Source organism: Trichoderma gamsii, assembly GCF_001481775.2.
Source record: "Trichoderma gamsii strain T6085 chromosome Unknown Scaffold_9.2, whole genome shotgun sequence".
Lineage (NCBI taxonomy): Eukaryota > Fungi > Ascomycota > Sordariomycetes > Hypocreales > Hypocreaceae > Trichoderma > Trichoderma gamsii.
The window spans coordinates 994,894-1,020,489 of NW_020171346.1; the positions used below are offsets into that span (position 1 = coordinate 994,894).

The window sequence follows — 25,596 nt, forward strand, 5'->3', positions numbered from 1 at the left end:
CTAGAAGAGATGATACACATCTTAAATCTCCCAATGAACCTTTTCATCTTACTAAGCCATATTACTTTCCGAGAGGGGGAAGAGTTCGTAAACACGAGAATATGCAGAAGTGTGAGATTGCGTCAAGGTCTACTCTGTTAACAGAAGTAGACAGCACTGAAGTCTATGTACATGTACATGGAAACACAAAGTCATTGTTACTCAAGCGGATCGCGATGTCAATTATTCTCACTACTGAAGGGGAATAAGGCACAATAGTCACAAAGCTAGTCTACCACCAGCAAGCTGCCGTTTGCAACACTTTTGTTTACATCCCAGTCAGTTCGTCTCTGCTTTGCCCAATCATGAATTGACTCAAAGTCCCGGCATGTGTGTGGAGTAGCGGTATCGAGAATCACTCGGTTACCTGCAAGTCTCCATTCCATTGGCGTCAAATCTGCATGGCACTGCAGAGCTTGGCGCAGGTGATTTATGCAGTGACCTGGTAGTGATAAGATGTGAATAGTATTCACAGAGAACGACATGGAGGATAACTCACCGATATGTTGCTCGCGGTCGGGATCTCCAGCTTGACTGAAGATGTGACCGTAGTAAGTCGGATACAAAGCTTGTCGAAGACGATTCTAAAACTGTGAATTAGCAACGGCTTGAATCGTTGTTTGCGGATGCACAGCTCATACGTACTAAGCAGTGCAAGGAATGGAAGACCTCGAACCCAGTGAAGTAGTAGCCGTTATCAGGCCATTGTATGGAATGGCTCTCCGAATTGATATCGGAGGGGGGCAAGTCAATGTTCAAGCCTGCCGACGACGTGTTTCTGTCTTAGAAAAAATGGCTCCCGTCTCTTAATCCTAGGGTAGATAGGCTCACCATTCAGAAGCAACGACCATGCTTCATCCACGGATGGAGCCGGCTCCCCGACAAACTCCTGGCCGCCATGATCGGTAAAGAACTGTCCATCAGGGCCAATTTTGACACCTCCACTGAATTCTAATTCAACAAGATTGACCTTCAGACCCTCTGGCACTGGATGGTATTGTCAGCATTTCTGCAACCTGAGCGACATCGTTGGCACCTACCCATATCGGTGGGAAATCCTCGTTCATATGACCTAATGCTGCAACGTCGCCACAATTGAAAGTAAATGTTTACACCAAGTAAAATGAGATTAAAGACGGTTATCAAAATTGACAAAATGACCTTATATCTTAGGGCTTTGCTTGCTGGCTGATGAGTTCGCTTGGTCCAAGCTGCGTCTACATCGCCCAGCAGGTGGTCCGCAGATTCGCTCTCACTATACGCGTACGCCATGGCCGAGAGTCGTTGTTCGGCGTCGGTCAGTGCAATTCTGTGAGACCGATAAAGATGCTAAAGGTACAAAAAGGAGCATAAAGAAGGATCTTGATCATTGGCGTAATTTTGGCCTGTCGAGCTCTTTGTGCAGACACGTCATACGCAGGTCTTCGAAGCAACGACTTGACACATTACGTGAGATGGATAAGATCTTGGATCCACAGATCAATCGGCAGTAAATACCAAGCAATGCGTGTCTGGGATTGAAAACGGCTAGACTTTGAGCTGGCAATTGTCATGACACTCTTTCCCATCTCTGGTTAATTGTTTTGCAGCCATGTTAACGACCACCAGTGACGAGATGGATGAGCATGTCAGTTTTCTTCACAAGAACGACCGAGCCTGCGAGAAAGTGACGCAGCCGCAAGAAACCAAAGAATATTTTATATTTACAGCGTTGAAACACAATTGGGGGTACCTAGTCGCCGCGCTGTTCATGTTTACGACCTTGTTCACTGTTTGGCGATTGGCAGAGCATAGCGCCACAGGCCAGAGAACCAAGGATCTTCGAGAAGACGTATTCACTTCGGACGGCAAAGCGTTTCCGCACGGCTATCTAAGATGGGAGCAGCGATTTGCGCCACTTCCATGCGGGAAGACGCCTTCCGAGGCTTTGGCGGCCGGGTGCCATTTTGACATTGTCGCGACGGCATGGCTGCCTCCCCGGTGCATCGACTATGAGCTGGTCGCCGAGTTCGAAGCTCTATACGACTGGCAGTACTTTCGCGACCCGAATGGGACAGATCCATATCCCAAGGAACATGATGTCCTGGGTAGCCAGACCGGGACGATATGGACCACGGTTCGCTGGCATTGGGCTCATTGCTTGTTCATGTGGAAGAAGCTCAACCGAGCTCTGGTTCAGGCACGGACAGCTGACGCCGAAGTCGTCCAGCTGAAGCATACCAATCATTGCGTCAACCTGATTTTGCGCATGGATAACCCTGATGCGTTGGGTACCAACGTAGAGATTATTTATCCCCCCTGTTAGCAGAGCACCGTTACACCTTTGTTAGTACTTATAGTTGTGTTTGTGGATCAGTATTTGTGTCAATGCGAATGGAAGAATAATGCCAATTACAATACAAACTTGGAATACAGCCGCTATGAAGAAGCCTGTTAAGGCCTCTGTCAGAAGTCCCAGTGCGAATTTAAGTGATAGACTAAGAGTAACCCAACCATAACTATACCATCCCTATATGCTTGTAAAAGGCCTCGGTGGAGGGCTCGCGTCCTAAGAACTCCTTCAACGTATCCCTTCCGGGCACGCTGCCGCCTTTCTCCAATACCGTGCGACGGTATCTTTGGAACGCTTCGGCGTTGTTTGCATCGCCTCCAAGAGCGTCGAAAACATCGTCCGCGATCGACTTGGCGCTGGTAGAGGTTAGTCACTTCCAAAGCTAATTCTTTTCCCCATATCTGAGATGACACTCACAACAAGTAACCATAGTAACCAGCATCATACTCATTGATAAAGTGCTTAAAGCTCGCGTAGTAACATCCCCATCCTGGTTCGTCCTGATTGGGTTGTGGTGTCTCCACCGAGTACATCTCGGCCCGCATCGAATTGAATAGAGCTGGGATGTCCATGGCTTCCGCAATCTCAGGGCTATCGGCTTGATTAACCTCCAAGTCGAACCTGGCAAGTAATATCTGATCGAGATGATGCAAAGCCTCCATAGCCTTGCTCCGTTGCAGCAGCACACGGATTGACGCTTCTGGAATCTTCTCTGGGAGGTTCGCAGCAGCGGCAGCGGCCCCTTCCTGATCCTGGTTGAGATGGGAAGATTGACCATTTCTTAGCGTGGAAACATGCTGGCTTATTTCGTGGATGACGAGCGGCACGTGGCACAAGTTTTCCAAGAGCTGACTTGGAGATTCGCCAAAGTCTATAGGGGTCCCATCAGGCCCATGGAAACGAGCAAACTGAGTTATGGACACCAAGTCGTGTATAGCATGCCCAAGCTCATGGAACAGCAACACCACCTGGAAATATCTAAGTGTACAAGGGCTTCCATCGGCAGGACGAGAGTATCCAGATAGTATGGCGGAACGAGGGTGTTGGCGATGACCAGCTTCGTTGGTGTAGCCCTAGAAACCTTGTGAGCATATGTATGGACCGATAGAGAGATTTTGGTGAGCGGCTCACTGGAACAATATTGTGATGGGACGGGCCACCCGACTTCCCTGGGCGACTAAACAGATCCAGATAGAGATGCCCAAGGAACTTGCTTTGCTCCCCATTGTCCCACACGACAAAGTGCTGCACATCCTCGTGCCAAATATGGGTTTGCGGAGCCATGTCAATGTCTCGAGCATCCCAGTTTTGCTCTTTGGAAACACGCTCAAATCTCAGACCAAATAGACGGCCCAGAAGCTCAGTCGCGTTAATCAGGACCGATGTCAAGGGAAAATAGTCAGATATGGTCATGCCTCCCAGTGAAAGGTTCTCGGCGACCACCTTTTGGCGATAGTGTGACACATCCCACAGCCATAGCTTCCCATCGAAAGGTTCGCCGCGGCATTCAAAGTCTGCCTGTTTCCGGTCCCTCAATCTGCTGACATCTTCTTCACCAGCTTCACGTAGCCCTGTTGCTATCTCAGAAAGGAAATTCGACACGGTCTCGGGTGTTTCCGCCAGTCGTTCGGATATACGTAGCGCTGCGTGGCTACGGTATCCCAAAAGGCGAGCTTTCAGTGCACGCTGCTTGATGACTTCGTCGAAGATGGGCCGATTTGCCTGATGCAAAGTCTCATAGGCATACTCAATAGCCCTCCGTGCTTCCGAGCTCTCGGGAGCCGTGCGGTAAAGGCCATTTTGGAGGTCGCTGGCGGACAAGAGAACCTTACCGTTATCCGCCTCACGGGGTAGACCGTCAAGCAGCCTTTGCGGGACTCCCTGAAGTTCGTCGGGGTCAAGCGACAAGCTGGCTTCTGCTGTCCGGATATTTTCTCGGAATGTAAACTCAAGCTTTGCAAGAGATTGGTTGATTTCTTGAACTTTGCTCTTGTCCTCTGCCGATCGTGAAAAGGCCCCATTTCTGAAGGAGGTCTGATAGAATACTTCCAACAGGTGCTTGGACTCGGCGGCAATGTCTTCCTTCTTTTGGCGCACAGCTTCGCATCTTTTACTTACGTCCTCTCGCATGAACAAGGTTGTCTCAAATTCCTGAAAGAGACGCCGGACCCTGGCAGCCGCTTCTCTCAAAACAGGGTCGGATGAGGTAAATTCATGAATGATCGAAGAATTGCGGTGCGATGTTCGCACATTCTCATCCCAAGCTATCGGAAGGATAAAGTTTGCAAAGCTGACGTTTTCTAGAGTCGAAGAAGCGACCAGCCTGTCTATGAGCTTTGCCGAATTGTCAAGGACTGACTCGGCGTCTTGAACCAGGGATGACGCCGTGCATTGCGATGCAGGCTGTTCGTGGGATGACATCTTGGTTCCCTCAATGATCAGACGCCTAAGATGCGCACGGGGGACACACAAACCGTCGCGAAGCTGCCGAGAGATAAAAATTGCTTACCCTACATGTTTTAATAAATTCAGGGAGTTAGGCCTCATCTGACGTGATGCATCTGTCGAGCCCCTTGGTAAAAAACATTCGAATAGTCGCGCCCAACAAAGTCCCTCACGTCAGCTCGCTGCCTCTTCAGGGTGTTATCCGCCCCACGAAACGTTGTAGATATCAGACGGAACGCCCACTCAGTTTTATCGCGGGCTTCAGGATGTGCCAAATTCACCGACAAGATGGTAGCAGCAGCCCAATATCAACCCTTGAAATGCGGGGTCGGCGACCTTCCAGAATCTCGTTACCAACGGCTGCGAGCTGTGATATCTAACCTCTGCGACCAATTCAGACTCTATTCCCCCCCGACGGTGTCCCAACACCCACTTGTCGTATTTATAGCAACTTCTATATTCTGGATGATCGTGCTGTTAGTCTCGCATGTCGATCCTGACAAAGCGTCCTCACGAACGCATCGCAAACTTCCCTATGAGTATGGGACTTTTACAGACCGGTCCCGTCTTGTTACCTGCGGCAGTAGCATCGAAGATGCTATTGATGGAAAATGCTATTACGACATCTTGAGCAACCATTGGATGCCAAGTCCATGCATGGACCAAGCGTCCGTGGAAGAGTATCAAAAGGATGGCTCATGGTTCGGCTTTGCGGACGAGAATAGAACGCAAATGTTGACAGTCATGGAAATGTCCGAGCTCGAATTTTATTACACGTCGGAAAGAGACCACATTGTTCATTGTGCTATGTTATGGAGGAAGCAGTTCAGAGCCTTTGCGGAAGAGCGACCTAACATTGACACGCTTATCGCCAGCAAGGAGCATACCGATCATTGCTCACAATTCCTCATCAACATGACTGATCGGGGACCAGATTACTGGAACATGCCTATAAAAACACATGTTGGTTTCGGCGGATGTTGGATCAAGGAACAGTGAGCGCTATCGTGTCATACTATCGTAAAACGGATATGTCAATTTGCGGGGAAATGCCTCAGTTACTTCGGCGGCACCTTGCATTATAACCGCCAATTGCACAAAACCATAGAAAAAGTCACTAGCCCAGGCTTGTAAAGAAAATGTTGCACGGATCGAGCAGAGGCCAAAATCAAGCATAATAAGTCTAGACTCAGTTACCTTTTAACAATGCAATTACATACCTTTTCTGTTCCTTTTTCCATAGCCTATATACTACTAAGGCAAGCGAATAAAACAGGTTAGAAAAGTTATATAGGTAGGTCTGCTATTGTTAAATTAAAACGTGAAAAGGCAATACCTCTTATAATAAAATCTATAAGAGCCATATAGACAGATTGTACTGGTGCTTCCGTGTTCAATACTGTAAGCTTTGGTTTGCCATTTGGCCTAAAACACTGTTGTGATCATATATCACACCAAGGCAGACTAGTGCACGGAGCTTCCCAATTCCATAATACAAAAGTTCTGATTATCCTTGTTACGCGGCGCAACGGCACAGCTGTCGAGATAAGGCATATGATTTCATTTGTGTATCCTTCGGGCAAAACGCACACACTGGTGTTTCTCCCCACTCCCCTCTTTTTTCCAAGGTTGCCCCTCGTCTTCAGTGCCCACACAATCTTCAGCGAGATACTAAGGTTCGCAAGCCACTGGATCTCGCATCATCAGTCTTTCAGTTGTGGGTTCATCCAAGCCTGGATTTTGTATTGACGATTTCGGGAATCTCGCCTTCGCATGGTTCACCGGAATCTTTACTACCCTTCAGGAGTGCCACTCTGCGCTAATATGATACTTATGATTGGAGTGGGTGCTAGTTCCTTCCGCGATTTCACAGTCATGCCTCAATTTGTTCCAATATGAGCCAACATGCATATGCAGTTGGTTCACTAAATCGCCGTTTATCCTAAGAGCGAACTGGATTGTGGCAGATATAAAGGGCCATTTGCTGTCGCAGAGACCGGAATAAAAAAAACAATTGTCTAGCTCCATTTCTGGGCTCCCAAACCTGTTCATGGTTGTGACTGGGAGACGCCGTTTACGAATTTTTCAAATTATTTGCCCGACGCGCTCGGTGCCAAATGGCCCTACATAAAGCTTTAATCTCATATAACATCGAACCAACAGCAGGAAAGGCAGCACTGCATGCCAAGGAATCCTTTATGGTAAGGATCAGAATACCATCTGTCGCTTTTCCCACTGCACCTCTGTTCATAAGAATAGGTACACTGTGTAGCACCGGACACTAGCAACCGCTAGGCGAGTTATGATTTCGCTATGACTCTAGTAAACGCATTAATTGCTAAAACGGAACGGAAGCGGGAACAGAACCGTATCGCACAGCAGCTCTACCGTACGCAATGACCCAATGTTTTATATCGGTGATCAATACTGAAATTCTCGGGACCTACAGGCCGCAACCAAAAGCGAAAGCTGTTAGAGCTGGAGGCCGCAGTGGCCGCCCAGTCCGCCATCACTTGCTCTGTCATTCATATTCCAGAGGATAAGACCGTGCCAGTCATGTCGCAGGAACAGGATGAAGCTGTCCAGCTCGAACTCGACACCCCCGGGCTCTGCTGCGATGATCGGATCCAGTGGTCTGGAGAGGTGGTAGTAGACAATATAGACTGCTCAGCGCCGCAGACTCTCCGAACACATAACGCGCTCCACCGAGCTGTCAGCTTTGGCAGCCTCTCTATGACCAAACTTCTCATAGACCACGGAGCCTGTGTGTCCACTATGGATAGTCTCGGCAACACAGCCTTGCATTTGGCAGCGGAACGTGGTTTGGAGGACATTGTCAAACTCTTGCTAGACCAAGACATGGATCCGAATGCAGTGAACTTGGCAGGCCAGACAGCTTTGTTCTCCGCCGTGAACGCCCAGAATGAGAATGTTGTGAGGATGATTATAGAGGCTTCCGTCGATGTTAATGTCCGAGACTTCAATGGGCTAGTTGCATTATATATGGCGGTGGAAAGAAACTCAGAACCAATTGTAACTCTTTTACTTAATAATGGAGCTGATATTGATGCTTAGTTGATGTCTTCATGTGAGGAAATTAACCACATGTCGTGGGATGAGACGGCAGTTCAGTCAATGGATGCCAAAAATCACCTCTGTATAACATATGACTGCCTAACAGGATGAGGATCACGACCCAATCTCAAGCATCAAGGGCTTGTAATCTTTGGCTCGCGGCAGCTTCTCCCGCCGCAGCTTCTCCTGCCGCTCGCTGACAAATTCCATCCATGGAGTGTCTTGTTTGATAAGACATATCTTTGACAAAGCGTTGTCACCCAACGAGAGCGCCTTCTACATGATGTTGCGTTTACGTGAGACTTGCACTGTGATCGGTTTTTTGGAACCCCTCCGTCTGAACCTCGCGAGCTGCACACTCTCCAAAGTGATCTCCAAAAACTAGGACCGTTGCTAAGACTTTTCGTTCATTGACAAAGTGTCTAACGGAAAATTTGACTTCCATTTTTTTCTCTAAATTACTGTTTCGCTAGCAATATAGTCTTATAGTATTTAGAAAAGATAGCCTATGGCTTTCTGAGAAGTATTTATAGCGTGTTTAGGAAAGCCTCGCATTAACATCTTGAGGGAGTAGTTCCCTGACTTCCAAGTAAAGCTAACAATTTCTCTACCACCCAGTACATCTCAATTACTCATTTGTCGGTGTAAACTCTCAGCATTGTGCATATAGCGGTCGAGATCGGCAGAGTCTCGCGCTTTGGCCCAAGCTTTTAAACCTTCATAGTCGCGGCACGTGTGATACGTCTCGAAGCGTGCCATGAAGTGGTTCCGGTTTACTGACCATTCAATCGGTATTAGCGTCATGTCAGCTGAGCACATGAGGCTCAGTCGAAGATTATCAATGCAGTGTTCTAGTGAGAGACGTCAGTCTCGCAGTTATCATATCGCTATCGGTCACCGTGGAAGCAGTCATACCGACGTGTACATCAAGGGTATAGTCTTGCAGTTCTGGATACTCATCGATGAAAATCCGCTGCCGAATCAAGTTCTACTCGGCAATATCAGTAACGGCTTGTCAATCTTTCCTTATACAGCGGGTAAACGAACCAAGCAGTGGAGGTTATGGAATACAGATACCCTACTAGCAGGTTAGTCCAAATTTACTCAGGAGGAAGCTGAACATACTGAGCCATGTATAAATTGGTGTCTGGGTCTAAATACATATCCTCTCCAACTGTTGCAGCTTCCTCAGGGGTGAGAAAAATATTAATAGCTGTGTTACGGAATCAGCCATAAAGAAAAGAAAAATGATCTGGGTCAGACGCACACCCGATGAGTTCATCCCATGCCTGGTCCATGCTTGGCGTTGGCGTACCAACGTAATTAGGCTCAACAAGTGGGCGATAAATTTGATGACTTTCGTTATATTTCAAAGTCGAATCGAAGAAAACATCTATATTTGTAGATGGTAAAGAGCCGCCGACCAGTGGTTCTAGCTCCTGGTTAGGCTAAGAAAGAATTTTGCCGGCATGTCTTACTAACGAAACTCATATCGCTTCCAAAACGACGCGGGTTCCTGCGGCGACATGCAATTGGAGTCCTTGACCAGCAGACAAAAGAGCAAGACCGCTGTGATGAGCCATGAGGTGGTGATAGGGGCCCAGGCAATTACCTTCGATCTTTGCTCGCGCCACCCAGACTTTGGGGAGGGAATGTAAACAACCCTCGTGATCGAGTCAATACTCGACCTAGGCAAGTATTCTGCCTTACTATCCATCTTTTTGACGCTGACCCAGCAAAAATTTGCGCTCGATCGATGTAGGCTAGAATGAATGTCAAAGCTTGTGTTGTTTAAGATTGCGATGGAATGCCAAACAGTAAAGGGGCATGATCACTCAAAAGAATTGAATAGATTGATGAACTCTAGGAAATATTGAAAAGAAACATGTAGGTCTGTGGTGCGGTCCGGAGAAATTAATTCCACTATGCAGCTCTAGCACCATGGGTGGATGGCTGATGCATCACGTAAGGCCATATCTACAATAGGCTGTCTTACGTTTTCTGAACACAGCTCAAGAATTTAGTCCTTTAATTTCATGGAGGCAATACACGTTATGCTAAGATAGTATATGACTATAACAAAGCAACAATTACGGAAACCGGCTTCTTATTCTTATTAAGCGCCTGAAAGAATCTGTTCTATGATGCTTACTCCTTTTCTGTATCAGTCGACATTGAATTGAGTGGTGAAATCTTGGAAACAGCACGATGACCTAAGGAGAGCATTAATTATCGGCTAATAGTTAGAATGTTGCAATTTTGGGCCTAAAGAAGTGGTATTTTCAACGGTGATACTAGGGCCTCTATGAATTAAAATGCATTGCGTTAGTTGAGTGATATATTTCACCCCTCATGACGTGAGGTTGATCAGTTATCACTACGCATTATGTACCTGATAAATTGCGACACTTAAAGTCTCGTTTCTCCGGAGACCAGAGTCGAGAAACAGAGTCTCTGCACGAGATAAGCCGATTGATATAATTACACCGGATCTGTTATAGCTACTAACTTTCTACCCCTGATTGATGACCCGGTGTGAACGAGTCACATTCTTTTATCTTTGGCTACGTTAGTGATACTTTTCTTTTTTTCATATCTTCGCCAGATAATCCGATATCGTTTGACATTTTCTATGCGCACAGAGCTTTCATTGATCAAATAGCAGGCCATGTCGTCCTTGGGAAATCGTATTTTGGGTAATGCGAAGGATTATATACCTATTCAAGCTGATACTGTCCTGACCGAAAATGATGGTGACAATGAAAAGATACAGCTGATCTGAATCCGACAACAATCACTCATGTCTCGGCTCTTGACGCTCGCCTTCTTACTACTTATCGTGGTCGTGGTTGTGGTATCGGGCCTATCGGTGTCTCAACACACAAAGGAGGTTCAGTGGCTAAAGTTGCATAATAGTATGAACCCTTGTGGAAATTCGACCTCTGAGGCTCTATCTCTCAAATGCTCCTTTGATCACTTGATGTGGTCTTGGTATCCTGAACATTGTCCTCATTACACCAACGGGTTGTTCCGGAGGGAGAACTTTTCCTATTACGAGAGCCTCAAAAGTACCCAACCCCTCGACGACGATGGTATATTCAGAATAGTAGACCGCCAGGGGGGAGTCTGGGTTGAAAACAGAGAACATCTCACGCACTGTGTTTACCTACTCCTTGCTCAGGGACAGATCATCAGGGACGCGACCAGCTACGTGCCCAGGCTCGTGGAGTACGGACACCTGGAACATTGTGTAGATGCAATACTGGAGACTCTCCGGAAGGATGAAGGATGGTATCGAAGGGATTCATTTGTAGGGGAGATACATTATGATCAGACTTGCTAAGTATAATTCTATCCGAACCCTAGGCCTAGCTTTCCAGTAGCTATAGCCGTGGGCGTAGCCTTTCTAAGCTCACCCATGTTTTCCTAACCTTATATTTCCTTTATTGCTCTCCCTTTTAGGCTGGCTTAATGCTAGTAGTATAAAATAGATAGCCCTAAGATAAAGAAAAGAAAAGAAGAAGAAACTAAAAGCATTAATAGAGCCATTTATTTAATAAAAGTAAAACCAATAGGTAAGTGCAATAACTAAAGGCAGGTTCCACTAAACGCTTACTAATATACCTAGACAATATATAAGGGGCTTAAGTTACTAATCTTCCCCATTTGCATTTAATGTATTCATTAACATTATCTTAACTTCTCACATACCTGTTCTAAATAAAATCCCTGCCTCTTTGCTAACTCAGTCACCCGCTCTAAGATTGTTCAGTAGCGCACCAGTGTTAAGTATGGAATCAGACTCTATACCGCCCAAACTAAATACATCCTGCGTGCAGTGTCGGAAGTCAAAGGTCAAATGCACGGGGGGGAATCCATGCAAACGCTGTGAATTGTCACAAACCCCTTCAGCATGCACCTACAATGCCTCACGCAGGCGCGGGAAGCGTAAAGCTGATGACAGCAACATAAAGTGGCACGTGCAAAAGACAGGCGACTCGAGTCAAGACGTATTGTTTGACGCTGGAATCAACCTCACTGAGCCATTGCAATTGGGTCTCGTGGGGAAGGATGGGGAGGATGAAAATAGCTGGATTGGAGCTGATAACTCGGGACACAACGTTTGTCTACCCCACAGGCATCCGAGTATTGACGAAACTGCTAACAGTCTATAGATAGCTGTCGCCTTCCCAGATCCATCCATGCCGCTGGGATCTTACAATGTTGCTCAGGCGGCGTCTCCCGGCTTGACAGAGATCTTAAATTCCTTAGAATCATCCAGCTTACCGCCCGGGGCTTTTCTTGGAGATATTGGCATATGCTCAGAGTCATGTTTCATATCCGTTCATTCTATCACCAATCAACTTTCGTCTGTGAGAAATTCGAAGTGCGCTGTACAGCTGGATAAGATCTTTTGTCTCATAAGCGATTCCATCTACCAAGCAGCAAAGTATCTCGCGTGCGAACATTGCGATTCAGGCTGTTCTCGCCTCATGACGCTATCATTTCTGCATCAGTGGCAGATAAATATTCTTTTGGACGTCACGAACAATCCTACAATATTGTTTGGAGATAAAATCCCTGAATTGAAATTTGGTGAGTACAAGGCTTCCGCTGAAGACGACGTAGCTTTCAAGCGGATAGTACTTTTGAGATTCGCCCGCGATATCAAACTCTCCTTGAATCGTTTCCACCACGGAGCTAAGGATTTTGAGGAACGATATATTGCAGGGAATTTAGAGCTCGGAGAAGCTGGCAAACTCAATCTGGAATGGTTATTAAAGGTGGCTGTCAGCTTGAAAAGGCAGGCCGAGTTTATTACAATCGCTGAAGAAAAACGAGACTAGGCTACCCGAAGGCAAAATTTGCATGAAAACGCTCCAAGCCATCAGAATCTGTAACTCATGTGGTATCATGTTCAAAAGCCGAATGTCTCTTCTCTCCTCAATCAAAAGACAGAGTATATTTCTTTCGCAGAGCTTCCCCAAATTTCCAAAAAAGTAACGGGGCGACAGAGAGTACTATGGCCACAAACCCGAGTACGGAATTACCCTGTATGCTTTATTATTATAAGGACAAGGAAGAATTAGTGAAGACTAACCCAGCCATAGCCAAGCGTTTCGTATAGAGGCAAACCAGCCATGGGTAAAATTCCTCCCACGATGCTGCGCACAATGCTTGTCGCTGCGAGCGCGCTAGCAGCAACAGCTGTAAAAGCATCGATCATGTATATTTGTGTAGGCAGCTAGATTTCATTAGTACTGTGCGTGGATCGTGAGTTTGTGAAGAATGAGTTTTACTGACAAATGTGAATATAAGTCCTGCCCCAATGAATCCCGAGGACACGATGGGAACCAGCCAATAGACTTTGTATTCGGTGGTCCATCCGTACACAAACAAGCCTACTGGAAGTAGTGGAATTCCGAGCACGATAGGTAATAATCGGTATCTGCCATGCATGTTAATTATTGCCATCCAGCTCTTGGCACGTTTGATACGCACTCTGGTTTCGATTTCCCATATCTCTGAGTCAATCTTTCTTGTAGCCAGTCGCTAAGCCACGATAGTACAACAAGTGCCAATAACTGACCGACCCCCATTCCAAGAAAAGCCAATCCTAGCGTCTCGGTGCTAAAACCGTACTGTTGTGGGAAAACGGTTGAGAATGTTGTGAAGAGCAGGTATAAATAACCGTAAATTAGTGCGAGGTATAGAGAAAGACCTGCCACTATGGGGCTCTGAGTCAACATTCTGATGGGTCTAATCAGCGATCGCATCAGAAGTTTTTTTCTTTCAAGTGCATATATGGCTGGCATGTCTGTCGAACAAGTTTCCCCGGCCCTTTTTCTTTTGAATTGAATTGTCGGTGCATGGCTTTCAGACAGAAAGAGTAGCGTCACAATGGTCATTACACCCTTCTAAGATACTGATTAGCACCCTAGACCAACACGGCGGACTACAATGTCATCATACCACAATTGCCATGAGCCAAAATACCCAGCGCCAGCCAAGAGCATGTGCAACAAAACCGCCAGTCACAGGCCTAAACACTAATCGTTAATTTATCATCCAATTATTTTGGTACGGCACATACCCTAAAACAGGTCCCAGGAAGATGCCTGTAAAAAAGATAGACATAACCGTTCCTCTTCTGTTGAACGATACTTGGTCGGCGATGCTGCCACCGCCAATATTCATCGGCCCAGCCCCGAAGCTACCTGCGATGAATCGGAAGACAATAAATGAGGCGATATTCGGGGCACTGGCGCTAGCGATCGAGAAAGCGAGCGTAGCCACATTGCAGACATTAAGCACCAACCTCCTTCCATAGAGCTCTGATAACGGTGACAAGAGGACGGGACCAAACGCAAATCCTAGAACGAATATAGATACGACGAGTGAGGTTATCAAATGATTCGTTTCGTGAAAGTCTTTCTGCAGAAGAGGAACGCCAGGCACAATGATGGAAGACTCAAGGGGTCTATAGAGTGATCAGCATGTAATCGAATGCATCAAGAGATCAGTTTCTTATACGTGATAAACGCCAGAAGAGATACAATTCCTAAATTGGCTGTTTTCTTTGCTCTGGTCCAGTTCTGTGGATTTTCCGGATGCTCGTTCCAAGCGGTATTTCCTTCGCTTTGATGGCTTTCAATCGCAGATTTAACACTCATTGTGATGGTTAGGGCAATACAGATAATCAACAAAGTCTCATTGAGAAGAGTTGTTTGCATAAATAGACTACATGTTATATTCGGCCTCGCGCGCGAAGTGTCATTCACGTCGGCTTTTCTTAAAATGCCGATTTTGGATTAGCAGCGTCTCGCTCTGCGAGAATTGCCCTTTTCAGTAACTCGGTAAGCGACGTTCATCCCAGCCCCCTATTGACCCGGACCGCCATTCAGACTGGGAACTTTGACGATGGTGAGCTTACAAATGCGCTTTTAAATACCGAGAGAAGCTACGATGTAATAGCATATAAAAGTATCTTCAACTCGGACATGAACGCTGTACCGGTTCTGCTTTAGCATAAATCCTGATATGCTGCGAAGCGAGCTAACTAAGCGTTAAAGAGCTCGACAATAGCTTTGGCACAGCACTTTTAACAAGACGACCTGACTGAACCGCATACCCTCTCTATAAAAATGTCCTCCATCACAGAAACTATCACCCTTAATGATGGAACAAACATCCGCGTCAAGCTACTAGGCGACAAACATACAGATAGACCGCTGTTAATAGCTCTTCATGGGGCGCCCGGACTTTCGAGCCTCAATGAGCCACTCGCTTCATTTGCCTTTCTCGCAGACAGGCTGCGCGTACTCGTCTACGATGCAAGAGGGAGCGGAAAGAGTGATTCTCAGGGCCCACTAGCAGATGAGCAGTGGATTTCCGATCTGGATGAGATCAGGTAAGGCATTAACTCCATATCTCAAACTGTTGAGCAGTGTCTGACAAGACATTATAGAGCGTGGGCCGGTGTTGAGACATTCATACTTGCAGGAGGTTCATATGGCGGCTTTCTTGCTCTCGGATACGCCTTGACATATCCTAACCGACTTTCAGGTCTAATCTTGCGCAACACTTGGGCCTGCGGATTCAAAGGAAGCTTACGTATCCTGAAAAATATTTGTACTTCGCCACGAATCCGTCCTGACCTCGATCGTCAGGTAAGGTTGTGGTCTGGCAATGTCCGAGACAATGAAGATGGCGCAAGAGGGTTGGAAGAAATTCTTGCTATATACACGCCGGCAAAGGAAAACAACGAAGAAGAGGGCCCTGGAAATTTTGAGGGTGCAGGAAATGACTTCGAGATGCGCTGGGAGGTGCATAATGCTGCTTGGTCCTTAAGCGTGCCTCGGTTCGATGTCCGCAATAAGCTTCATCAAATTGAAACACCCACTTTGATAATCGCTGGACGTCACGATCCCATCTGTCCTGTAGAGGATTCAGAGGAGATTCACCAAGGAATACCTGAGAGCGACCTGGTAATTTTCGAAAAATCTGGTCATAACCCTTCAGCTGATGAGCCACTCGCCATTCAGAAAGCCCTGAAGAGTTTTCTTGGTAAAGTCTTTGAGAATATATAGAAGTCAAAAGACTATAACACTACATCTATATAGTAGTATTGGAAAATATAGGTAATTCTCAAGTTTGATTCAAGTGTATCCTACTTAAATAGAAACCAACAACGCACAGTCAGCTGGAATCCTAAACCATTCTTCTATTGACCCCCCTGTCTCTAATATATTTGCAGCCTCGGCTGCTAGAGGATCATTGTATTTAGTACTCAATATTTTTAGTATGCTAATAGCATCCAATCGCACGAATGCTGGCGCAAACTCTAAGGAGCCAATCGACAAAAGTGGCCAGATAAGAAAACGGACTGAATGAGCCAAAGGCGCCCCAGAAACCTCAAGAGAGGATGGAACCGATGATATTATATCATCAATCATCTTCTCAATACTTCGAGCAGCGGTATCAGGTAATTTTTGCCAGCTTTCCCATAGAGAGTCTCTCTGCTCAGGCTCGTCCCCGTCTGCAAGGCAAGCATATGCATGACAGACCCACTCATTGACGAACAATCGTAGCATACGAAGCACGTTCCACCGCCGCGTATCCAGAGAGGAGTGATGTTGGTGCCTTGGCTTATTATAAGAACCCAATGCGCCGTTGGTATGTTCTAAGCCTTGTTCAACTATGCTGTAAGGCGATGTAAGGAAGAGTTGTTCCATAAGGTGTGTCAACTCATTGTCAAGATCAAGAGACTGGACAATGCATTCTACTGGAGGTAAAGTATGAAGGCGCGCCTTGATAGCCACAAATCTATCCAGCAGCGGTCCTAAATGGTGGCTGAGTGTAGATTTATTCAGCACGGTTGAAGCGTATTCTTGCAATCGGATCAAAGCGAGAGGTACCGGTGTCGAACGCTGAGCACAGCTAGTCCGAATATTCGTAGTCGCGTGTATAAAGAGATGTCTCCCAAGCGGACTATCCAGCTGTGTTTTGCCCCTGAGTGTGAGAAGCGTGGTGGTACCCTGGATATGTGCTGTCCAATTGGTTGCTGACCTCTGTTCACCGAACATGACTCCTTCAAAAGCACTAAGAAAAAGAACACATAGCAGCGTATAATCCAGTGTAGTGTTTTTCACGCTGCTTAGGGCATTATTTATAAGCACCAGCGCCTGGGTGTAGCAACTACGAGCTGCTATGAGCATACCTGGTTGTTTACAGTCCAATGATAGTGCGGCCAAAGACAAAGCTTGCATCGAAAGCTCAAGAGGGCTACCCTCTTTAACCAGTTCACCCCAGTACTTGGGGATATAGTGAAAAGCACTCGATGGACTAAACAATACCATGAAATAGCTTGTAGCCAGATCCTCAAGATGAGTAAGCATAGCGGCTGAGGGCACGGGGGTTGTCGCACTGCTCGAAGTCCATAGGTGCTCATCCGCAGTTGGATTTGTGGCCGTATCTCTTAAGACAGGCACTTTAACAATCTCAGAGATACTGTGTTCGCCTACGGATTTCTGAGGTGTCCGATTTGAAATTCTTCTCTTCTGCTCCTTTTGTATTACCATGGTTGTCTGGTTTCGGATGGCGAGTGATTTGGTATCTCGGTAGCCATGGCAAGCAATCCCGAGATTAATGCATGTGCTACACATTGGACGTACAAGATTGCACTAGAAACAACTGATGTTAGCTACGAAAGCATCCCCCTAATAGGATGATTCTAGATGTAAATGCAGGCGCTCCACTTACTTTTCGTCTCTTTACTCTGCAAGGCTTACAAGCCTCGGAGATCTTCCCGCAGAATACCATCACCCTAGCGCAGCAGCTAAGCACCGCTACTAATCACTGAGAGGGTTGAAGCCAATGATAAAAAGATTATGAGCTTTTACAGAATCAAGACGTCAACAATTGTTAGCTTATTTGGACAAGGTGCTGGATATATAATAGGCATGCAGTTGGACTGGTGGATCCGGATGTCCGGGATGGTTAGATTTTAGCATCGAGAAGCATGCCTTAACTATCCTAGTGGCATTAGTAGTGGGGACAATATTAGTCTATCCCCCTACGCAACTAGATTTGGAACCCGATAAATTGGAACCCTGTTATAAACCGAAACCGGGGTGAATGTCAACACTTGTGATATATTTACTAATTCTATCGTACGCAAGGAGCTTACGTAGTTTTCCGGCATAATAGACCGGAGATAACCGTTAGCGCACAGACTTATAGGCCGCGTATTCAATGCTTCAGACCTGAGTACTAAGCATTAAGTACTGTTAACTGTAGGATACACCTATATATGTTGCTAAGATCCTGATAATTTTACCTTAGTTGTCTTATTACTCTACATCCTTCTTATATTCACAATGCGACCGGGCTCATTTTTCGCTATATTTAGTCTTTCATCTCTCTCCACAGCTGCGCCATCTGTTCGTCTTCTCAATGGCACGTTAACTGGCTCTCAGTGTGCCTATTCAGAAACCAACTTCTATCTCGCCATTCCGTACGCAAGGCCACCAATAGGAGAATTTCGGTTTACCGCTCCTAGTATATTCAACGCCAAGTACGGGAAAGATGGCAGTCTTAATGCCACTTTGCCTGCTGCAAGCTGTCCTCAGTTTGGATCGTCTTCTTTTGCAGAATCAGGAGTGCAGTCAGAAGATTGGTATTTTATGATCCTATATTTGGTGCTTCTTAGTCAAGATTGTACTAACAAAACTCTCTTAGTTTGACTTTGGATGTATATGTGCCTCCTCGTATATCAATTCAATCAAAATTACCTGTGAAGGTGTGGCTCTATGGTGGATTTAATGAAGCAGGAGGCATTTCGGATGCAACATACAACGGGTGCTTCTCTGCTAAAGACTCAATTGTTGTGACAGTCAACTACCGAGTTGGGCCACTCGGCTACCTGTCAGTCAAGAAAGCCGGCCTGATGGGTAATTATGGACTACAAGATCAACTCCTTGCATTAAAATGGGTACAATCCAATATATATGCTTTTGGGGGTGATCCAAAGAAGGTCTTGCTATTCGGCCAATCTGCAGGAGCACTCGACACTTACGCTCTTGGCACGATCAGAGAGATTGAATCAATTATATCTGCTGCTGCTATTCAGTCCGGTGGTAGCCGAACTTTGCCAACAATTGACGACGCTGAAAACTTTACTTCAAAGTTTGTTGAAATGCTCAATTGTACTACCTTTGACGCACAATGCATCAGAGAAGTACCCCTTGCACAACTAAACGAAGCGTTTGCCTCATTAGTTTCGTCAAGACCAAATGTGCCTGCTCTTGATACAAACCGACAAAACAATGGTTTCGGGTACGGGTGGGGCCCAGTGGTCGATGGAACATTCCTTGAAGAACAACCTGAAAAGATTGGTATGCGAGTGCCTAGTATTATCGGCAATAATGCGAACGATGGGGCGCTATTCGTGCTTGCTCAATACGGGGCAGCACTGACTAATATTACCGAGTCGCAGTATCAAGAATTTCTCTTGTACAGCTTCGGAAGACTTGCTTCTAACGTCAGTATCAGCTATCCACTGTCCAAGTATAACTCCAGCGTTATTTCACCCGAGTTCTCCGCAATGTCAGATATCATAACGGACTACGGATACAAGTGCCCAACGTACCGGGCACTGAAAGCTACAGAAGCCAGAGGTGTAAACGTTTGGGCCTACAACTTCAATCATACACCCACTTGTTCATGGTATCAAGCTATTCCCAACGATCCTGAGATACTGCAGCTACTAGGACCAACCCATACCGCGGAAATCCCATACGTCTTCAGTCTCACGAATCATCTACCACTGAGTGGATCGCCTAGCAGCACGAGCGGCAATGGAAACTGTAGCTTTGATCATGCCGAAATTGCTATATCACAGTTTATGGAACGCGCTTGGACAGCCTTGGCCAAAGATAAAAGACCTGCCCTAACACTTGTTTGGCCAAAATGGAACAGGAACTCTTACACAGGTATTCATATTGAAAACCTGATTGAGATCTCTGAACTGGACTATAGTAATTGCGCTTTCTGGGATAAGATTAGTAATAGAATGTGAGAGGGCATATAGAATAGTAAACTATGTATGAAATAGTCATTAATATAAAGGACTTCTAAGGGATAAACTTAAAGTAAAGATGCTTATAACTAAGCCCACAGCTCACTTAGCAACATCCCAGAGGTGGATGCGCTATAGAAATATTAGGCAAAGCGCTAGTATCGACGACTCAGAGGTCCTCGACACCCTTGACTCAAAGCTGACGGTTCAATGCGATCCCATGATCTGTTGTTTCTATGCTTCCATGCTCGTCGATAAGGGCGGGATTGTAAGGTGTTTGTGTGTTGTCCCGAGAATCAGCCTCTATATCCGACCAAGATGTGTTGGACACGATGCGAAGCTCTACTGACTGCATATTACCTGTATACCTTGACTCAATGATAGCCAGGCAGAGTTCTACTGAAGAGCACAGTATTCTATATAGATGATCTGAGTCATTTTATCTTTCGCGACGCAATCGGTTGAGCCCATCATCATATTCAGTGGGCGTACTGTAACCTTGGACAGGTAGAGGACTGAGTGTGGATAGCTCATTCCTACATTTTACATCTGCAATTTTATTCTTACTTATCACCGGCAATATAGCGAATTGGGGGGGAACTTGAAAGAACAAACGATGATCAAAGGCACTGGGCTTGTACTTCACAATCATGCGCAAAGCAATCTTTTAATTGTATCTAGATAAGTTGATGTTGAATTGAGAAGAGAGAGTAGTTGACTAGGGGAGTGGAAATAAGAAAGATGTCCTCAAGCTTGAGATCAACTGACCCATTCACTCACTACTTCTGAGCGCTTCCTCATCCTTACGCATGCCAAGAAGTACCCAGCTCCGACTGTAATTTTCAAATTGCTTTGCTTTCTCTCCTGTCTTGTCATCCATCAAGGCCTGAACTGGGTGTATTTCAGGTACATTCATCCCTTTGGCTACACTAGGACGGTCTAGAAGCCTGCGATACCACTCCGAAACGGCGGGGAATTCATTAAGGTCTACTCCTGCCCAGCCTGAGGCTGCGACCATGCTCCAATAAACAATATCAACAATCGTAAACTTAGACAGGACATAGCCACTCTTGCTGGAGGTCAATTGTGTTTCCAGAACCTTGTAAAGACGACGCGTCTCGTTCGTGTAGCGGTTGATAGCATATGGGATCTTCTCCGGCACATGACGGTTGAAATGTGTCATTTGGCCCTGCATAGGACCAAGCCCACCAATCTGGTGGAATAGCTAACCTGGTTAGTATCTCAAAGCCATATAATAACTCTCGTTGTGGATCGCTCGAGACAGATTCCGGAGTTACTCACCCAGTTAAAGAGCTCGTAATTCTCTTTAGTCTTGGGAGGATACCATAGCTTGAACTCAGGGTCATACTGCTCGACAAGGTATTTCAAAATGCTACCAGATTCCCACACGTGGATCTCTTCATGGTCCAGTGTATCGGTAATGGCTGGAATGCGCCCGTTCGGGTTGATTTCTAGGTACCACGGCTCCTTTTGTGTTCGCTGGACGAAATCATGCTTGAAGATCTCGTACGGTAAGCCCAGCTCTTCCAATGCAATGGAGATCTTGATGCCGTTAGGAGTTTGTGTGGTGTAAAGTTTAATTGGCTTGACGGGAATTTGCGATGATTGGGAAGCCATTTTCCAGTATAATCTTTCTCGGTTAACAAGGTACGAATTGACAATGGCCGGGAGGAGGTAACTTACTGATTTATATATGTACAGCCAAATGATAGCTTAAGGGCAATCCAAATTTTATTAAACACCCTACCCAATTATCGCTATTTACATTCCATACTATTTGTCATCTAGCGTCCGTAACCTGTTTGCTTTAGCAATCGCAACAGCGTTCTAAAATAATGATTATAAATTATTATCAAATCTGGTATATTAGCATTTCAGCGGCCTTTGGGCATACATGTAAATCCCTTTTTGCGGCTTCTTCTAGGGCCAGGCATTGGTTAACTGGCTTACTGTTTACTTAGTACTAGAAGAAACCGGTAAGGGCAATATAACCTCCAAGTCCAATAACTCAGCATTATACAAGCATTTACCTTACCTAATACAGTAAGCATTTCGACGAGCAAGATTACTAATGTATAGCACCACAAAAGACTAGACTATTTGTGTCTCAGTACTTGGAGCTTTGTTAACCCAACGGTTTCTGCATTTCTGGGCCCAAGAAGCGGATTGTCACTGAAATCAACGCCGTTGAATTAATTGCCCTCTTCAAGCTCACTAACTGCTAAGGCAGCGTTAGCTACTACACTGTGCCATATTCCTTCAATATTTTGATTAAACGAACGAAAAATATGTCTAGGAAACATATATTTAGCGGGTTGCACTGGCTTATATCAATGCTGTACTTTGGCCAACCGTTGAATGATTTGTTATTGGTCTGTCTTTGCTTCCAATATAATCAAGTCATGCGACGTACACTAATCATTGAAGTTGCATGATTTCTCCTTCTTGCGTTTGCATAATACTTCAAGTAGTTTCTATTTCACTGCTTTACAACTCTACCTGCTACGGTTTCAAAGTTGTTTTCACAATCCTTGAACTTGCAATTTCTTTTCCAGCCGACATTCGAGATTCCACTGGCTACCCTGCAGTGGACAGACAAAATGTGCGGTGCGATAATAACTGGACGTCATGCCATCGCGGCATTGTAAATTAGTGGCTTATGTGTGTACAAAAATGTTCGCCTCATTCTATTTCTTCTTCCATGGCTGTTTTGGAGGATGGTGCTGACCTCAGACGGACAACTGGAGAGACTCGCAACCCTGGAATACACCGAGAGACCCCACCAAGCCCATATCGCCCAAACGGAAGAGACACACCTTGTGCTAATGCCGCTAATGCAAGGAGATGACGCTAATGCAAGGAGATGACGCTAATGCAAGGAGATGACGCTGATGCAAAGAGATGACGCTAGTGAAGCAAAGGGATGATGCCCCATCAAATTGGATGAAAGTTAGATATTCGATATATCGTTGGGTTAAGTGGCCACAGAGCTCAGTGAGATGTGCCTTTTTATACCGAGGTTGGTGTAATGTCTTTGCATCGCTACAGTTCGGAATTAGAATGTCTTTGAAATAAGTATAAGAAGACCATTTGCTGCCCATAATGAAAACTGAAAACTGCAACCTCCATGCAATTTCTTGCATTGTCTTGTTTCTCCTCAAGGAATTAACAAGTACTTTCGTGCCATATCGCATCGCACATCACCCACATCATCTATAGTTTTCTTGCGTCGAGCGACGCCAAAGAGAGAGGTCCAAGATGCCTGGATTTAGAGATAATTTCCCACCAAAACCTCAGTTTACCGACAAGTCCATCAGCGGCCAAGCTGGAAAGGTTCGTCATTATATCGCATATCTCGGCTGGAGAGCCTGACTGCTTACAACCTTCAGGTATTTTTGGTGACGGGATGTTCCAGTGGAGTTGGTAAAGAGCTGGCAAGGATCCTCTATTCCTATGATGCAAAGGTCTACATCACCGCCCGATCCATCACGAGAGCCAACGCGGCAATAGAAGAGATCAAGGCTCTACACCCAAAATCGCGGGGAGAACTCATCCCTCTACATCTCGATCTTGACGATCTAGCTTCCGTCAAGAAGTCGGCCGATGACTTTCTTAGCCGAGAAAACAAGTTGGATGTACTGTGGAATAATGCTGGCGTCATGGTTCCTCCCACTGGCTCGAAGACAAAGCAAGGCTACGAGGAGCAGCTAGGCGCCAACTGCCTGGCAACTTTTCTCTTCACAATGCTTCTTACTCCTCTACTAGTTAACACGGCAAAGACTGCTGCTCCCGACTCTGTTCGCGTGGTCTGGGTTTCGTCATCAACGACTGACCGCTCTCCACCCGGCGGCATAGATTTCGATAACCTGGATTATAAGAAGAAAGACCCGGGCAAGTGGGCCAAATACGGAATTAGCAAGGCCGGGCTCTACTACTACGCAACGCAGTATGCGAAACTATACAAACCTGATGGCATCACTAGCGTCTCTCTGCATCCAGGAAATTTAAAGACTGAGCTCCAGCGCCATGTCTCTGCACTGCAGATGGTTATCATCAACATGATGGTATATCCGCCGGTTAATGGCGCCTACACGGAGCTGTTTGCTGGCCTATCGCCCGATGTGACCTTGGAGAAGAGCGGTGCTTGGATCCAGCCTTGGGGTCGCTTCGGTACGCAGCGACCTGATTTGGTGCAAGGCTCAAAATCCAAAGCCGAGGGCGGAACTGGCATCGCAGAAAGGTTTTGGGAATGGTCAGAAGAGCAAGTCAAGCCTTATACTTGAGGCTAGATATGCTTTTCCGCGAGACATTGTTTTGTAGCACACTGTTTGAGAAGAATATATAGTTATTAGATCTGTTTAACATCATGTACAACTGAGCGAAGGATACATTGCAAAGACTTCAAATCTGGGAAGGTCAACGGAAAAATAGTCAAGCACCTGTAAACAATGAAGCAGGCCACACACACCTACAAAAAGTCTTGCCACCCCCGGTCGTTGCTACAGAGGCGACCAGATGACTATGAAATCTCGAAGACAAGCGGCTCGTCTCCCCTCTGCGCTCTCCAATAGTTTGTCGCTGCCATGGCCTCCCAGCAGCCTTTGAGTAGAAACCCCCACTTCTTCAAGAAACCATTAGTCATCTCCCAGCCGCTGACATCCCACGGATTTCCCCAGACCAAGACTCCAGTCAACTCGATAGTGTTTCTTCCTTGGCGAGGATTCCCAAGCATATCGCCACATATATCTTCGGCGCAGAACATGTCCATGGTACGAATAGCGTTATCACGCATAGTGGCGTCAGGAAGAAGATCAATCCACGTATCATGTGGCACAAATTGCTGGAGCGCGGTTGGTGCCAGTGAAGGCGGCAGTACCGGCGGAAGATTAAAGAGCGGTGCATTGCGCAGAGCATCGGCAATGTTGCACTCACGCGGGATGAGATGCGCTACATCTAGAAGCGTCAAGTTTGTTAACGTGGCGCGAAACGCATTGAATTGCACGAGGGGAATTAGATGGTCAGAAGATAGTGGCATCACTGTACTCCCGTCCAGGCGAAATGGCGTGAATGAAGGCGCAGTAGCAATTACGCATTTTGGAGATGATCCCGAGGCACCAGAAGCGTGGCGCGTGCGATGAACGCATCGCCAGGTAAACCCCAGACTCTCAAGATTATGAGTAATCGTCTGCTCTACTGCTGAGGAGGACGAGAGAAGATGGGCTCCGGGTTGAGCCGTTTGCAGGGCCGATTTGTCTTGTAAAAGTCTTCTCTTTCCTGTTCTCTGTGAGCTTGACGCGCTGGTAATAGGATGAAGACTGGCTACCCACTGTATGATCGCGAATTTAGACGATACTGTCTCTTGCGCCTGGCTGCCCTGTCCATTAACCCGGTCCAGTTGTCGTCTTGATCCCTTGCCTGATGTCGATTCTTTATTAGCCCGGCAATTTGGCCCTGTCTGATTGATTTGACTATTACCTCAGCCAGCTGGTGCATGGGACACAGTTCAATTCGGAATTCCATCAATGCCAAATGCCCCGGTAGATAGTTATTAAAGGGCATAGATTTAAAAGATTACTTGAAAGTTAGAGGTATTATAACCTAATAC

The 25,596-nt window shown here is 46.2% G+C and overlaps 11 protein-coding genes across 11 annotated transcripts; 7 read left to right on the forward strand and 4 right to left on the reverse strand.

Moving 5' to 3' along the window:
* Positions 1-1,630: 1,630 nt before the first annotated feature.
* Positions 1,631-2,344, forward strand: TGAM01_v203599 (hypothetical protein; the record flags this gene model as incomplete). The annotated part of the gene is made up of 1 exon (XM_018808524.1): positions 1,631-2,344. The coding sequence occupies one exon, from the start codon at positions 1,631-1,633 to the stop codon at positions 2,342-2,344; it is 714 nt and encodes a 237-aa protein (XP_018658305.1).
* A 193-nt stretch (positions 2,345-2,537) lies between these two features.
* Positions 2,538-4,792, reverse strand: TGAM01_v203600 (metallopeptidase MepB; the record flags this gene model as incomplete). The annotated part of the gene is made up of 3 exons (XM_018808525.1): positions 2,538-2,727; positions 2,789-3,444; positions 3,503-4,792. The coding sequence occupies 3 exons, from the start codon at positions 4,790-4,792 to the stop codon at positions 2,538-2,540; spliced, it is 2,136 nt and encodes a 711-aa protein (XP_018658306.1).
* A 312-nt stretch (positions 4,793-5,104) lies between these two features.
* On the forward strand, positions 5,105-5,815 carry TGAM01_v203601 (hypothetical protein; the record flags this gene model as incomplete). Its single annotated transcript, XM_018808526.1, has 1 exon — positions 5,105-5,815. One exon carries the CDS (start codon positions 5,105-5,107, stop codon positions 5,813-5,815), a length of 711 nt encoding a protein of 236 aa, XP_018658307.1.
* Positions 5,816-7,129: 1,314 nt separating this feature from the next.
* TGAM01_v203602 (ankyrin-1) lies at positions 7,130-7,891 on the forward strand (the record flags this gene model as incomplete). The annotated part of the gene is made up of 2 exons (XM_018808527.2): positions 7,130-7,205; positions 7,266-7,891. The coding sequence occupies 2 exons, from the start codon at positions 7,130-7,132 to the stop codon at positions 7,889-7,891; spliced, it is 702 nt and encodes a 233-aa protein (XP_018658308.2).
* Positions 7,892-11,574: 3,683 nt separating this feature from the next.
* On the forward strand, positions 11,575-12,738 carry TGAM01_v203603 (hypothetical protein; the record flags this gene model as incomplete). The annotated part of the gene is made up of 2 exons (XM_024549241.1): positions 11,575-12,012; positions 12,067-12,738. Coding segments are annotated over 2 exons (1,110 nt in total), but the record flags the coding sequence as incomplete, so codon positions are not given.
* Positions 12,739-12,977: 239 nt separating this feature from the next.
* Positions 12,978-14,565, reverse strand: TGAM01_v203604 (hypothetical protein; the record flags this gene model as incomplete). Its single annotated transcript, XM_018808528.1, has 5 exons — positions 12,978-13,136; positions 13,196-13,444; positions 13,865-13,934; positions 13,986-14,372; positions 14,426-14,565. The coding sequence occupies 5 exons, from the start codon at positions 14,563-14,565 to the stop codon at positions 12,978-12,980; spliced, it is 1,005 nt and encodes a 334-aa protein (XP_018658309.1).
* Positions 14,566-15,036: 471 nt separating this feature from the next.
* Positions 15,037-15,981, forward strand: TGAM01_v203605 (hypothetical protein; the record flags this gene model as incomplete). Its single annotated transcript, XM_018808529.1, has 2 exons — positions 15,037-15,302; positions 15,360-15,981. 2 exons carry the CDS (start codon positions 15,037-15,039, stop codon positions 15,979-15,981), a joined length of 888 nt encoding a protein of 295 aa, XP_018658310.1.
* A 2,289-nt stretch (positions 15,982-18,270) lies between these two features.
* TGAM01_v203606 (hypothetical protein) lies at positions 18,271-19,970 on the forward strand (the record flags this gene model as incomplete). Its single annotated transcript, XM_018808530.1, has 2 exons — positions 18,271-18,569; positions 18,632-19,970. 2 exons carry the CDS (start codon positions 18,271-18,273, stop codon positions 19,968-19,970), a joined length of 1,638 nt encoding a protein of 545 aa, XP_018658311.1.
* A 772-nt stretch (positions 19,971-20,742) lies between these two features.
* TGAM01_v203607 (glutathione S-transferase GstA) lies at positions 20,743-21,608 on the reverse strand (the record flags this gene model as incomplete). The annotated part of the gene is made up of 2 exons (XM_024549242.1): positions 20,743-21,195; positions 21,273-21,608. 2 exons carry the CDS (start codon positions 21,606-21,608, stop codon positions 20,743-20,745), a joined length of 789 nt encoding a protein of 262 aa, XP_024406080.1.
* Positions 21,609-23,249: 1,641 nt separating this feature from the next.
* TGAM01_v203608 (hypothetical protein) lies at positions 23,250-24,274 on the forward strand (the record flags this gene model as incomplete). Its single annotated transcript, XM_018808532.1, has 2 exons — positions 23,250-23,324; positions 23,381-24,274. 2 exons carry the CDS (start codon positions 23,250-23,252, stop codon positions 24,272-24,274), a joined length of 969 nt encoding a protein of 322 aa, XP_018658313.1.
* A 236-nt stretch (positions 24,275-24,510) lies between these two features.
* TGAM01_v203609 (hypothetical protein) lies at positions 24,511-25,511 on the reverse strand (the record flags this gene model as incomplete). The annotated part of the gene is made up of 3 exons (XM_024549243.1): positions 24,511-25,265; positions 25,319-25,406; positions 25,467-25,511. The coding sequence occupies 3 exons, from the start codon at positions 25,509-25,511 to the stop codon at positions 24,511-24,513; spliced, it is 888 nt and encodes a 295-aa protein (XP_024406081.1).
* Between the last annotated feature and the right edge of the window lie 85 nt (positions 25,512-25,596).